This window comes from Cavia porcellus, unplaced genomic scaffold, assembly GCF_034190915.1.
Source record: "Cavia porcellus strain 051 isolate PalLab524CR breed Dunkin Hartley unplaced genomic scaffold, mCavPor4.1 scaffold_4, whole genome shotgun sequence".
NCBI classification, from domain to species: Eukaryota; Metazoa; Chordata; class Mammalia; order Rodentia; family Caviidae; genus Cavia; species Cavia porcellus.
Window position 1 is genome coordinate 23,343,650 of NW_026947487.1, and position 15,810 is coordinate 23,359,459.

General features: G+C 36.6%; 1 protein-coding gene across 6 annotated transcripts in view; it reads right to left on the reverse strand.

Moving 5' to 3' along the window:
- The window catches only part of Tbc1d4 (TBC1 domain family member 4), a 185,388-nt gene that overhangs the window by 52,115 nt on the left and 117,463 nt on the right, over positions 1–15,810 (reverse strand). For all 6 annotated transcript variants that reach the window (XM_063246847.1, XM_013141368.3, XM_063246848.1 and 3 more), the window contains exons 5-8: positions 11,365–11,497; positions 2,153–2,244; positions 1,798–1,908; positions 25–144 (exon numbers count right to left, since the gene is read on the reverse strand). In XM_063246847.1, the coding sequence (XP_063102917.1) occupies positions 25–144; positions 1,798–1,908; positions 2,153–2,244; positions 11,365–11,497 (456 nt within the window). The remainder of the gene's footprint in view (positions 1–24; positions 145–1,797; positions 1,909–2,152; positions 2,245–11,364; positions 11,498–15,810) is intronic.

A 15,810-nucleotide genomic window follows, 5' to 3' on the forward strand; every position in this document is an offset into this window, starting at 1 on the left:
TAAAAATTCTCATTTTAATCTTACCCTTGAGAAGATATTTTCCAGGGAGCTAGTTAAGGATCTCTTTGCTTTATTTTTCAGAATGTCAAGTTTGAACCTTCCACTGCTTGTAGCATTTTCTGGGACTGTATTATTTGAAACAGTCTAGAGAAAAAAAAAATAGAATAATTTTGGTTTTTACAAATTGAAGGTTAAATGAGGTTTAAGGTTAAAAAAAAATAAGAATCCTTCAGTAGTTCTATTAAGAAGTAAAAATTTAGGTTCCACTCTGTAAACAGAAAGATTATAATGTTTAATGCTTAATATTGTAAGTAATAAAAAGAGAGAAATAAGATTCTTTTCCTTCCACTAAAATATTCCTGCTTTATTTAACAAAAGTTAAACTAAAGATGCCAGTTCTTTCTCTTTTTGATTATTAACCACCACTATCACTTTCCAAGGTATATGTTTTATATCTAAATTACAAAAAAGTAAAAAAGAAAAGTTTCAAGGTGCAAAGCATTTTGCACAAAACAGGTGGACTCTAGCAATGCCTTTGTCATAATTTCAGTTTTGTTTTGTTTTGTTTTGTTGAGACAGTCTCACTACATAGTTCAGGCTAGTCTTAAACAAATGGCAATCCTCCTGCCTCAGCCTCCTGAGTGCTGAGATTACAGACGTGCACCACCATGCCCAGCTCATAATTCTATTTTCATTTGTGAGGTGAATTATTGTCTAGATTAATAAGTATTCACTGACAGTACTAAGCCATCGTGGAGTCTGTGATGTATCCATTATATTAGGTTTTCTTTGTCTCACTGAAGCAAGCAGGTTTCAAGAGAGAAACCTTATAATTTGCTAGGGGAGAGAGTGACAACATATATATATATATATCAAAAAGGTAAACATGAAGATTGGACATGGATCCCAGTGGTAGGAGGAAAGGATGCAGACAGGCAGGAGAAAAGAGACAAAGGTTTTCCCAGAACTAGAGCTGGTTGTTGCCACAATAAGTGGCTAAAATCAATGAGTGCAGTGCAAGACAACAGGAGGACTGCGGCTGGAAGGAAAATCCTGAATGGTGTTACGTGTCAGGTGAACAGCAAGAATTCTCATCTGCATTTATGAGAGAAGCATCCCTGTCAAAATCATGCTTTAGGGAAATTTATCTCATATGAGCTCTCAAAAACACCTAACCATGAGAGAAATCAGAGTTGGAAAGATCAAATCAGACGAGTGGATTTGGCATAGTCCCAACAAAGGCCCACACCAGTGCCAGCTCTGTCAGATAATTCAAGAATTACAGAAGCAAGACACACAGTGATACAAAGACCAACAGAAATTAGTGTTTCAAAGGTTTAACTTATTATCGGTGCTGTTTAACTCTGTGTGCTGGGAATAAACTCTAGACCATGAACACAGAAATGCTAATGCTTCGTTTGCAGGGAGGACGCCTGTACCACCACTGCTTCCTCCTCCCTTTCACCACCTGGGCTGTCCAAGCTTTTGATTTCATAAGAATTTGAAAGAATCGAGTAACCGACTAGTGTGACTAAAAATGCACGCTCATTCTACATCCTGCACACACGATTCCTTGTTTGAAACAAAACCACAAATTCATTCATATTTTAAAACTCTATTTTATCAATAAGCCAGTGCCTGCCACAATTCCCCGTAAGCTCCTAAAATGCCGGGCTGGGGGCAGAAGGGGTCTTACAGGACACTGTCCTGAAGGAAAAAAATGCCTTTCACATTTTCCATGATATTTTAGTGAGATACTAAAAACAAACAGAAAGGATCAGGGAGAACATGTCTCACCAATGGGCCTTCCCCGATGTGCACATGCGTCTTCTGCTTGGCTTCACACAGCTGCCTCAGATGTAAAATCACAAGTTCATTTTCTTCCTGGTCACTGATTGGCTTCATTTTCTGTTGAACAGACAAACCCAAGAGCACACTGTGGCAACACAGCTCCTCTTGCTTTATTCTCATTTAGTTTTATCCGTCTGGCGGGTAAACATAAATGGAATAATGGCTTTCTAGTTCAACCATATAGCCCCAGAGGATATGCGTCTGTAACTTCAGACAGAGGAATGAAAAAAAGGAATTCACAGCAATAGGCTCCAACTCTCATTCCCTATATTGTATGTATGAGAACTACAAATAATGGTACCTGAACTCGTTCAAAGATGTCAGCTTGCTCATTATCTGTCAGTGACGAGAGGTGCCTCTGTATTACCAGCTTGGCTCTCGGTGGGTAGAGACCTAAGAACAGGATGGAGGAAAGCATGAAGCAGAGGCTGACTGCTCATCACGGTACTTCACCCCTTGCAGCAGGGTCCTGAACACTAATACTTTCAAAAAGAGGCGTCCTTGCCTATAATGAGCCCCAGAGCACAACAGAGAGAAGATGAAAACTTCACCAAATCAACAGCCCCCTAAAGCTCACAAGGAGTTAAAACTACTAACAGAGAATTTCTAAATGATATCAAGCACAAGCAAGATCTGACTTGACACACCAACAAGCATTGCCACCATAGAACCTGATGCTTAAATAATAATAATAATTAAAAAAAACATTAGAGGGCAGGATTATAGGTTAGAAAATGACCTTTACCCTTCATGTAGCTCTTGTATTTTGGGAATAAAAGTATGGCATCAGTATTAAATATACTTTTAGTGTTATAGTGCTACCAAGATGTTTGCTTCATTATAGGAGGTAATTTGTAATTTTTTCGCATTTTTAAGCTCAATTTGTTCCAAGTTCTTGGGACCATGTTTTCCATGAAAACATTTCTGATTTTTACTTTTTTAAAAGAGAAAGATTAATTTATAGTTATAAGTGACTATTTGCTTTTAGGAATAGATTTTCAATGCATAGTTAAGTACATTTTACAGTATTACTATCATATTTTAATTGTAAAAAAAGAATATCTAGCTATCATATTTAATAAATCTCATCAGTGAGGGCTGGGGATGTACTCTGCATGTGCAAGGGACTAGGTTTGATTCTGAGTACCACAAAAACAAAATGAAACAAAAACCCCTTATAGATAAACTGGCATTTTCAAGTCACTTGTTAGTACAAGTCTATCTTTCACAACTGCAGTGAAATACTTATATTATATGGTTTTAAGCTATAACTTGAATATATTCCATGCATTCATTTGTTCTATTTACAAAGTGTAAGGCAAAGTAACTAAAAATGTTTCATGAATTACTTTGCTAAATTGTATCATATAACTTACAAATAATATAGTACATAAGTATTACATTCAGTTTGCTATTTATTTCAAGAATATTACATGGAAAAAGTTAATTGAAATAAAATGATGTGTTCATATTTAGCTACTTTTTAAGGTAAAGAATTATTCAGAGCTCCACAGACAGCATGGAAAAGAATCACTTTAACCATTGTTTTATTTTTTTTATTTTAAAAAGAAAAAAAAAATAAAAATTAGACTTTCAAACAGACTAATAGAAGACTAACAATAATTAATACCTTGTATAATATCTTCACAGTAATTACTCAGAATACAAGATATAGTTATGAAAGATTGTCCAAACATTAGCACAAACTTTTCTTTACAATGAGCTAAGAGAAACTAGCTGTTTAATGATCTTAACCATCTTGTGTATGTATATACTGTTTTTCCTTTTCCCTTTCTCTCATCCCAGTTTTTTTCTTTTGAACAGTTTCTTCCCAATTCACAATATTTATGGTACATTTTGGATCTAGTAATACAATACAATGTTTTCACATGTAGTTCTGATTTATTTATTCACTTATGAGTATGGTCTCGAGTTGCATCTATTTAACTACAAAAGTCCCAAGTTTATCCTTCTTTATGACTGAGTACTTCCACATTATATAAAAAAATCGGACCCCCCAAATTCAAAAGCCCAACCCAAAAATGAGCACCTGAAGTGAATATACACTTCTCAGTTTAAGAAATACAAACAGCAAATAAATACACAAAAAAATGTTCAACATCATTGGTCATCCGAGAGATGCAAATTAAAACAACACTGAGATAACATGTCAATCCAAAAAGAATAGCCATCATCAAGAAATCAACCAATAACAAATGTCAGCAGGGCTGTGGGGAAAAAGGAACCTTCCTTCACTGTTGGTAGGAGTGTAGACTGGTACAACCCCTGTAGAAGTCAAAGTGGAGATTTCTCAAAAAATTAGGATTAGAGGTCCCATTTGACCCAGCTATTTCCCTTCTAGATATCTTCTTAGAATTAAAAACAGTATACCACAGCAATATATGTACACTCATGTTTACAGCAGCACAATTTTTAATAGCTAAGTTTTGAAACAACCCAAATGCCCATCAGTGAAGAATGGGTAAAAAAAAGATGTGGCTATCTTATACAGTGGAAGATTCATTGTTTTAAAAGGAGCAGAGGTAGCCTATTGTAACAGCAATATTGCCACCCCTGTTCCAGGTAACTGTACTGTATGGAATTTAGACTCAAGAATGGTGTATGAAAACCTCTCAATCTTACCTTTGTGCAACACACTGCAAAACTGTAAAAATCTCTGCACTCACATATAGAAAACTGAAATGGATTTTGATGGTAGTCTAACACACATAATCCTAGTATTTTCTGAGGAAAGTCTCCTTAAAATGTTCTCAAGACAACATAGCCTGATATTAATTCACATCACCAGATGATAAGGAGAAACTGATGAAAAGTTTGAACGCAGGCTGTGGGAGATCAAGACAATGCAACAACTGCATACAATATAGGATAGAACCCTGATTGGATCCTGAAACCAAAACACCACCAGTGAAAAGGCTGTCAAAGATCAAATGAAGTGTTTCTTTTATATAATAACATTATATCAGTTAATTTCCTGCTCTCATATTTGTGCTCTTCTATATATAACATGTTATAACAAGGGAGGAATATTTAAAAAGAAACACTTGGCAGCTATTCTTTAACTCTACAAGAAGATCAAAGTTTTTTAAATACACTATTCCATATAGTCTTTCAATCATATTTAGTACTTGCTATTTAGCAAATTATTTTTCACTCAACAATCCAATTTTAAGATATATCCACTTTGGTATATATTTCTAACTCATTCCCATCAGTTGGTTCTCTATATAATTAAACTCCAACTATAGTATTGATGAACTTTCAGGTTTTCTCCAATATTCCACTACTTACAAATAATACAACTATGAAAATGTCACCCTTGGAAATTGTTTGGACTGAGTCCCATCCCCACATGCATTCCAGCAGCCATCACCAAGGTTCCCCACCTGTAACCAGCTCAGCCCGGAGGCAACAGCCAGCCCCACCCCCTGAACCCACTCTAGCAGCCATCATCGAAGATCCCCACTGGTAACCAGCTAGAAGGCAAAAGTCAGCCCCGCTCTCACGCACATTCCACCAGCCAACACTGAGCCAAAGCAGGCTGGGAAAAGCACCAGTGCACTCAATGGCCACCATCAGATACCCAGAGCCAGCACTGGTTAGAAGAACCCAAACCATCTTGCTTCAGAGAAATTGTAGCCAATGCAGGAAGTGCCTGGAATCTCACTACCCACTTGTCCAGAAGAACCCAGGAATATGTCAAGATGAAGCAAAAGGCAATCTCTGGCCTCCAACCCAAACAGAGCAAGTCCATGAGATGTAAACATGGAAGAGATCTGGAGCTGCACACCTGAAGTTTCTGAAGGCAAAGCAAGTGAAGTAAAGAAACAACCTTATGAGGCCATGAAAGAAATTAGAACAGAAATATTATCTTAGGTAAAAGAAGAAATGAAAAACATAATAAAAGAATTGCCAAGTACCTCTAAGGAAGACATAGATGGAAGAATAGAGGAGCATAGGAATATGAGGGAAACCTTGAATGAACAATATAAAAAAGATTTAGAATTCATGAAAGAGATCAAAGAGATATCCAGAAAATTAAAAACTTCATTGAAAGCTGGAAAAACCACTTGAAAGAAACTAAAAATAGACTTTCAAATCCTGAAGACAGTTTTCAGCTTGAGATGGAGAAAGGAAAAAACTCTTAAAAATAACAAGGAACCAGGAAGTAACAATTTAACAGCTGTAAGACAACCAAAAGAAGCATAACTTAAGAATAATAGGTGTGAGTGAAAAAACAGGGGTCAACCCAAATGACATTAAAAGTCTATTTACAGAAATAATATCAGAGAACTTTCCAAGCATAGGAAAAGGAAGTGACATTCAGGTAAGTTAGGCATACAGACTTCAACTAGCCATAACCAAAATAAATCTACACCCAGACATATAATAACTTCCCAGAAATTCAACACAAGAACAGTTAAAACTGTTAGAGAAAAGAAAACCCATCAGAATCACGACAAACTTCTCAACACAAACCATCAGGTCAAGAAGAGCTTATTTCAAGTCCTGGAAGAAAACAACTTCTAACCCAGATTGATATACCCTGAAAAACTATCTTTCAAAATTGATAGAGAAATAAGATACTCCATGACAAAGAACAACTGAAGGAATTCTTGACCACCAAAACAACCCTACAAAAAATACTGAAGGACATTCTAGAGAGAAATTAAAAAAACAGACTATGGTTCCAAGAACAGCAGCAGAGGGGGATCACCAAGTGGAGCAGACATGCAATGAGGGGAAATTAGGCAACCAGCAGCAGGACAATAGCTTGGCAGAGGTGAGGCAGAACACAGTGGCCATAATCACTAATGTAGATGGCCTCAATTCACCAACAAAAAGAAACAGGCAGAGTGGATCAAGAGACAGGATCTATCAATATGCTTTACTCAAGAAACATATTTAACCAAAAGGGGGTTCACAGATTAAAGTCAAAGGAGAGAGAACAATGCTCTGTGTGACTAGGAATCAGAAAGAAATGGGGGTAACTTGCCCATCAGCTACAGGCTCAATAAGAAAGTCATGGCACTTTTAAACAATGGAAGGTTACAGCTATAAAGAAAGATAACCTTGAGGCTCTTGTAGGTAAATGGATACAACCTGAGATCATGCTCATGGAGAAATGAAATGGTTCACAGTCACATGGGTCAATATCGTGTTGTGTCCATAGCATAAAAATCTAAAGGAGGGGCTGGGGATTTAGCTCAGCGGCATAAGCGCCTGCCTTGCAAGCAGGCAGTTGTGAGTTCAATCCCTGGTACCGATAAAAAAGAAAAAGACCAAAAAAAAAAAAAAATCTAAAGGAGTTAGTGGGATCCAAACTGCATAATACAGTAAAAGACCTATATTGTGAAAAATTATACTGCTCTAAAAAAGAAGATTGAAAAAGATATTAGAAAATGGAAAGATTATCTCTTGCTCTTGGTTAGGAAGAACTAACACTGTGAAAATGGTCTTATTCCCAAAACTTATACAGATTTAATGCAACCTTATTCAAAATACCATTGACATACCTTACAGATCCACAAAAGACATTCCTAAAATTCATTTAGAAACAGAAGAAACGTAGAGTAGTAGCAAAGGCAATTCTGGGCCACAAAGGCACTGCAGGAGGCATCTCAATTCCTGACTTGAAATTATACTACAAAGCTACAGTAATAAAATTAGCATGGTACTGGCAAGCAAACAGAGGATCAATGGAACAGATTAGAAGATGCAAACACAACTACAAAGACACTCAGCCACCTTATCATTGACAAAGAGGCAAAACATGTTCACTGGAAAAAGGATAGTCTCTTTAATAAATGGTGTTGGAAAACTGGCTTTCCACATGCCAAAGACTGAAACTAGACTCATGTCTATCACCATGCACTAAAGTCAAAATGGGTCAAAGATCTAAATATTAAAGCAGAAACACTAAATCTACTGGAAGATAAGGTAGGTAGACAAAGGGTTGGGTAAAAAGTGCATGAACAAAACGCAAACCGCATGGGAAAGTACTTCAAAGAATCAACAACGGGCGTCTCATCTTATTAAAAAGTTTTTGCACTTCAAGAGGAATCACCAACAAAGTGAAAACCCACAGAATGGCAAAGAATTTTAACCAGCAGTCCCTCAGACAAAGTACTTATATCCAGAATATACAAAGAATTGAAAAACATCAAGCCCCCCAAATTCAAAACCCTCCAAAAATGGGCATCTGAGGTGAATATGCATTTCTCAGATGAAGATATACAAATGGCAAATAAACACATGAATAAATGTTCACCATCACTGGTCAATCAAGAAATGCAAATTAAAACAGCATTGAGGTTGCATCGCACTTCAGAAAGAATGGCTGCCATCAAGAAATCAACCGATAACCAATGTTGAGGCTGTGGGGAAAAAGGAACACTTCTCCACTGTTGGTGGAAGTATAGACCGGTGCAGCCACTGTGGAAATCAGTATGCAAATTCCTCAAAAAACTAGGATTGGAAGTCCCATTGAATCCAGCTATTCCCCTTCTGGGTATTTTCCCAGAAGAATTGAAAAGGTCCTGTCTCAGCGATATATGTGCACCCATGTTTATAGCAGCACAATCTGTAACAGCTAAATCTTGGAAACAACCAAAATGCCCATCAACCACGGAATGGATGAAAAAATGTGGTATTTTTATACAATGGAAGATTACTCAGCTATAAAAAGGATGATCCGGAAGCTTTTATAAGTAAATGGAAGCAAATACTCATAAATGAAATAAATCAGACTCACATTGGTAAATATCGTATTGTCTCTCTAGTGTAAAAAATAAATAATAATAAAAACTGAAACAGTAACAAAATCCAAAATGTATAATAGATAGTTTAATAATGAAAAGGAAAGAAAGTGCTCAAAAGGGAACAACAACTTATGGGTATACACATATAACTGTAGGTATAAGTGTGCAAGATAGATAACCATACTATTAAGTTTTTGATAGTTCATCAAACAAAATAGTTTGTGCTCTCATTGTCTGATTGTCTGTTCATTTTTTATGCTTTGATTTTGTAACTTGAATAACTACTTCTAAGATAACAATATGTAATGTATCAACTAGTGATGATTTCTTAATGTTATTTTTTTAAATTCTGTATCATTTCTACCCTTTTTTCTGTTTTGCTTTTTTTTTTTCATTTAAAAAATGCACAATACATATTGTGAAAGTGAAAGGGGAAGCAGTGTCTAAAACGGGAAGGCGGTGGCCATTGTTGATCTACTATAATGATTTGAAACCCATATTGTTTTCATTGTTCTGTTTGGTTTTATTCTGTTTTGGTTTGTCTAATTTTATTACATTTGATGACATGGACAGCTGTTTCAAAGATAATAAAATATATTATGGAGGCAAATATTGATTTCCTGTTAGCTTGTTTTGAAGGCCTGTGTTGCTTTCATTGTTTTGTTTTGACTGATTTTGTTCTATTTTGTTTTGTTTGATTGTATCATGTCTGATGGTATAGGTAACTACTTTGAAGATATCAAGATGCATTTTGGTACCCATAGTGGTTTTACTATTATCTTGTTTTGAAGTCCTATATTTCTTCCATTGTTTTTATTTGCTTTATTCTATACTACTTTGTTTGATTTTACTATGCCTGATGGTATGGGCAATTTTTTGAAGATAACAGGAGGCATTGTGGCAGCTATTGTTGACTTCCTTGTGTTTTGTTTTGAGCATGTACCATGTTCATTGTTTTGTTTTGATTGACTTTATTCTATTTCATTTGGTTTTATTCACTTCAAAATAAAAAAAAAAGAAAGAAATGTCACCTTTTACAAACATGTAAGTTTTTGTATCAAGACACAAAACTTTTAGTTATATAGCATGTGCAATTTTAGGTTAATTAATTCTTATTAATTCTCCCTCAGAAATGGCTAATTCATAAGTATTATATAAATATATCAATAGCCCTAAAATTTGTTTAAGAGTTGATCTCATTAATACCTTACTGTTCCAAATGAGAGCAAGTAAGATTCAGTAACTTCTCAATTTCACTATTGGACTATTTAATCTTCTTTTCTGAGAAACGTTTTTAATTATCCACTAAATATATCTTTTTTTTATGAATTAAAGTTTTTATAAATTCTGAACATTTATCTGCTATCTCCTTATTTGTTGCTTACAATTTTACTTCCCAATAAACAGTTATTGTTATGTAAATATGTTAAATTTTTCACTAAGTAAAATCTGCTAGTCTTATTTTAATAGTTTCTACATTTTTGCAGCTTACTAAAACTTTCCTTCTTTAACAAATAAGACTAATCCTTTTTTCTTTAATGATTTAAATACTTGGTTTGTATACACTGAGATTTCTGATCTACCTAAGATGCCTTATAAGTTGGGTAAGTGGAAAGGACTTCTCTCTGGATGCCTAACTGACTCAAACCACTTCCTCAACAAATCAGCACCCAACGTTGACAGAAATTTACCATGCTCCTTGGTCATACACAAAAGAATATTCTACTTTTGTGGTTTTCCATTTTATGTCTTTCAAAATAACTTGCATTCTATAAAATGATGGTTATGAACTTTTAAATCAGAATATTAAATTGAAGTAGGTTTGGAGCACACAGTGGTGTGGATAATGCTGCTGTTCATTGTTGTTACCACATGCCTCTGGTTCCGCTGCCTAGACAACAGAAATAGTCTCCTGCACTTGCAGTAAGTAGAGACACCTCCCTCTTGTGTGCTGGAGTCTGCACTCTTTCCACCTATTATGCTGAATTAAATTCCTTTGCTTCCTGCACCTATCTTTCAGGCTGGACTATCTAGAAGCTATCTAGAAGCGCAGTCCATATCTCAAATTCTGTATCCCAGGAACCAGTGAATTGCCTGGTCCATAGCAGACACTTAACTTACTTTTATTAAATTCGGTCTCTCCTTTTGTGCAGTAGTTTTTAACATTTTTTGTTAGGAGAGATAATGAAAGGAAAGGAAAAATAGGGTCACCTCTCCATGTGCCCTTCCTCCTCCTCAAAACACATTTTTTTAAAACCTGCTTCATGATATCACATCCACAATCTGTCATTCACAAATGCCCCTCAAAAGCCAAGCAAATTTCACTACAGTTCTACCCTTTCACAGAAAAAGAGTAAGCACACATCACCAAGAAGAAAAAAAGAAAAAGAAAAAAGAATTAAACAGTCTGTAATGGCTTTGCCTCCCTTCATTTGTCCAACAAATATTTGCTCAGTTCCCACTGTGCACACAGCAGGGAGGTAAGAACTGTGGGAAATACAAGTCCCTTCCTGGAGGGCATTCATATGGGAAAAAAGGAAAGAGAAACAGAGGGAAAGTCAAGCACCTAGGAGAGACTGACAGCCCACTCAAGTCTCACTGGACATGAAAAATGATTCTCTTGGTTCCTATTTCCTACAGAAATAAAGAACTATTCAGTGACAGGAGGGACTCTCTCATTTCCCAAGTGCCAAAGCAAACTCCTCTCTGGCAAGGCCAAGTTACACTGTACCTTCAATCCTTTCACAGAGCTTGTGCAGAGAGTGCATAGGGCAGGCCTCACACAGCTTGATCTGGGTCTTGGCACTCTGCAGGGCTGCAGCCGTGCTGAAAGCCTGCTTCAGAGTCAGCATGACCTCATCGACCTACAAGAAGGAATGAAACTCATCTAAACAAGCTGGCTTTCATGGAAACACTAAAAACCCAACAGCAATGTGAGCTTTTGTGGATGCTGACTAAATAATAATAGAATTATGGTGGCTACAAAGCTGACAGAGAGAAAATGTTAAGTCATGAAGTTAGACCTCTCATCCAGATCACTGAAAGCTGGATAAAATAAGACCATTTCAATGTGTGTAAGCGATACTCATCTGTTACCAGAATACTATTTTCAAATCCCATGGAGCGCTACACTATCTCAGACAGTTTAATTAGTAGATCAGGTTTTTGTTTAATTAAATGGTTTATCAGATAAACCTCTTTGGAAGCTCAGTGTGCCATACACAGCATAAAGAACACATTCACTTGTGTTAGTAAGTACTCTTCTTACTTTAATCTTCTGAGTCATTTTTAGCGTAAAACCTATCAAGGCATGTGTCCAGGTGAAATTTGAGAGGTAAGGACTTCAATTTAAATGCTGGAAAATGAATAAGAACACTGCTGGTCTCATTGCTACATTTTCAGATTAATTGTGATTCCAATTCCGATCTACACGTACTAGAAAATGACATCACAGTGTCTGACAGCTGGGTGTCACCACCAGGCCAGCAGCTTGAAGGCTGCCAGCTGATTTCGTATTTGCACTTCCACTGACCCAGTCAAGAAACCTGAATTCAACTTGTTAATTTTGCAGTTGATCCTTTGAAACCAACTAACTGCTCATTCTCAGTCACTGTGAAACCACATCCGGCTGCATGTTCTTTTGAGTGCCATAGTCACCAATGAGAAGATGTGATCTTCCCCACATGCTGTGGAATGCAGATCGAACTCTAAAACCTATACGGCAGAGCTATTAAATCCATGCCTGGAATATCATCATTTTGTTTTCTTTTTACTCTATACCCTCATTTAAGAATAAGTTATTGTTTAAAGAACTTAATCTAGTTCTCCATTTGAGTGTATGAACAAACTAGGATAAAAAAAAAAAACTCTCCGCATTTAACATTACTGAAAGCAAAGACCAAATGCTAAGCAATTAACCATTATTGTTATGTTTTATTATATTATGAGCCTTTAAAAAAGCTTAAGAATAATTTCAAAGCATTGCATAAATAAAAATAAATTCCATTTTATACTATAATTAAAAATAAAAACTTCTAATTCTTAGAACTAAATGCAGTGCATGCTCAATGTCTTTACATTTTTATTTTGTTTGCCTTGTTGAATACTCAAAGGCGATTTAATCATTTATGCAAATATTCAGTTGTATTTTCTTGTTTCCCATTTATTTAAGACACTTAACAGTTAGTAGTTGGCTTAGTGATATAAATAGCTTTCATAGGGATTACTAGATATTTAATAATCCTGCATTGTAAAAGACTTTATGGAAATACTGAATATTTGTGCTATCATCTCTATTTCTAGATGAAACAAGAGGCTATTTCAATGTTATCTGAATTATAGTGACTAACATCACCTGGCCAAAAATGTTACTAAAACTTTACTTGACTAATAAAATGTTAGTCTTATTTTCTAAAATCCATCATATTTTCCAGATGACGTATAAAGTCTAATTTGAGGTCAGTATGACTAAAAGTTCAAATTAGTTCACTGTGACTACAAGAAAAAAAATCATGGGTCAGGTCAAAAGGTTAAAAACAAAGTTACAACAAAGGTAAATCAAACAAATGCAAACAAAAACAAAGTATTCTTGGCATCACCATCCAACAAAATTACATTCCCAGTGAAAATCATGAGGCTGGACAAAGAAAGTTTATTTATAGTCCTAAGGGACAGATATATAATAAATGTAATGGTAAAAATATTACACACCCAACAGTATCTATCATACAGCATTTCACAATAAATCTAAGAAGCATACAATGTGAGAAGACTTCAAAAGATCTAATTCTCTGGAAAAGCTTAAAACTTCAATCCCATTTTAACAATTGTTAATAATTGTTTTGAGTCTATTTCAGCTCTGTATCTGTTGGATGTTAAGCCCATTTACGATATGCACACAGTAGGTACTCACACGCCTGTTTCATATGACAAAGTCACACCCATATTTCTTGCTCTTGGGTTAAGTGATGCCAATTATCTGTGACTTTCTTCAAGACGAGATACTCCTCGTAGATTACTATTTTTCCCTCAAGTATCTGCAACTTGTCATGTATAACACACATCTCCAACCTGAACTTACCTCTTTATCTGCTATCCTTCCTAGTTTGCTTGCTCCTTAATTATTAAGCAATTTACTTTTACAAGTATAATCCACGCCAGATATAAAAGAAACTTTTTTGACTAACAAAATGTGCCTCATTTTCCATAAATACACTAATATTTTATTTTTAATTAAACATCATACTTATTTTATTAACTACTAACCTGAGTCTTGGATAGCAGTGATCTTTTCTTTCCCCCTTTTTGTTATTTTTTTCTTGCCCATTTTTCTCTGTACTTACAGCATTTAGATTTTCTTTGTATATCAGTAGCAGTGGTTTACATTTTTTCATACTCTTTAAATCAATTTTTTTTTTTGGTACCAAGGATTGAACTCAAGACCTCATGCTTTCCAGGGAAGCACTTATGCCACTGAGCTAAACCCCTGGCAAAGAAAGTACTTTTAAAGAAAGAATATTCTCTACAAATTTCAACAGTTGGTTTTATAAGATTAATTTAAAAAAGAGCTGAGCCTTTCTATAGCTCTTGGAAGAAAGGAAGGAAGGAAGGAAGGAAGGAAGGAAGGAAGGGAAAGAAGAGACGAGGGGAAGGGAGGGGAAGAGAGGGGAGAGGCGAAAGGTAGAAATGGAGGGTGAGAGGAGAGCATCAAGCATTTGAACTTCCTGTATATCTTTCCAGGGCCCCTCAGAACACTAATTCACAACTGTTACAATGAAGCAAAAGAAACATTAATTGTGTGTTCTTGTTACTCAGAAAAGGTGTCAGCATGTGTGGTTTTGTAATATTTTTGTTTTATTACCACTGCCAAACCACATCAATCAAAACATTGCTTAGATTCATACAACTTATAACAGACTGTTTTGTTTTGTTCCATTTGTCAGTTGTTAGAACCGTCCCCAATTATACAGGAAATACACACCTAATGTTCCTTCTAGCTTGCAATTCTGATTCCTCACTATTCAGTTAGATGCTTACTGATAAAATAAAAGAGAGTCTGAGTAAGCCTTCTTAAGAACAAGGCCAAAGCTCAGGCTCCAGACTGCTTCAAGTAACAGGAACTGGAGGGCATGCACAGCCAGCAGGGCAAGCGCCTCAGTCGAGACAGCAAGGAAAGGCAACAGGTTCCAGACCTTCTCCTGTGACAAAATTCACTCTACAAGCATGGGGACCAAATGCAAAAACTGAACACTAAAAATAAAACAGAACTCATAAAGGAGAATGAAAACATGAAGGTGTTACACAGTTTTTCTTTTAATGAAAGGGATGCAGTGAACAGAGATTGGCCAGTGCCTGGAAGCCAACAGCCTGGAGTTAAGAGCAAAGCACCTGCTCTGTACCTCAGAATAGGAAAACATAAAGCACAGCTCAGAAATACTGTGTGAATAAGTCAGAGGAGTGGCCCATTAAGTAAACAGGTGAAAAGGAGGGCGGATTTGTGGGAACTGAGAGAGACCTGTGAGCAAGGTATAGGGACAGTCCTGCTGGCAGGACTGTGACAGGAGGATGAGACAATTCAGCTGGTCCTGAATAACGACAGGAGAAGCGAAGAGGAAGAGTATCTGGGCTACGATAGAGCAAGGCCATGCCTGCTTTACCACTGATGAAGCAGGAGGAAAGAGAAGGTAAACAGAAGTCACTCCTCTTTGCTCAGTAACAGGCGCCCCTGGAGACTGACCCGGCCCCATGGCCAGCCTTACAGAATCAGGCAGAGAATTGTGGTTCTGGCCTCCTGGGACATGCAGACTCCTCACTCCACACAGCAACCCACCAGGGGCTTCAGAGACATTCAGCTACTCACTGAAGCCCTGGACCCCAGGCTCAGGGCGCAGCTCAATGCTACAGTGCTTGTTGACCATGCATGGGGCCCTGGGTTCGACCCCCAGCACTGAAAAACAAACAAAAAATCCTTGATTGTGCATGTGGCTCATGCACTACTCTCAAACTTGCTGATTTCAGGAACAAACCAAAATAAAAGCTCCACCACAGCAATCACCAGGGAAGAGTTTGTGGTTTAGCTCAGGGAAGAGTTGTGAGAAGGAACAACATGTGTGGGGACACAGACTTAAACAGGCCTGGCATGTGTTCTGCACTGGGTGAGTGACAGCACAAGAAGTCA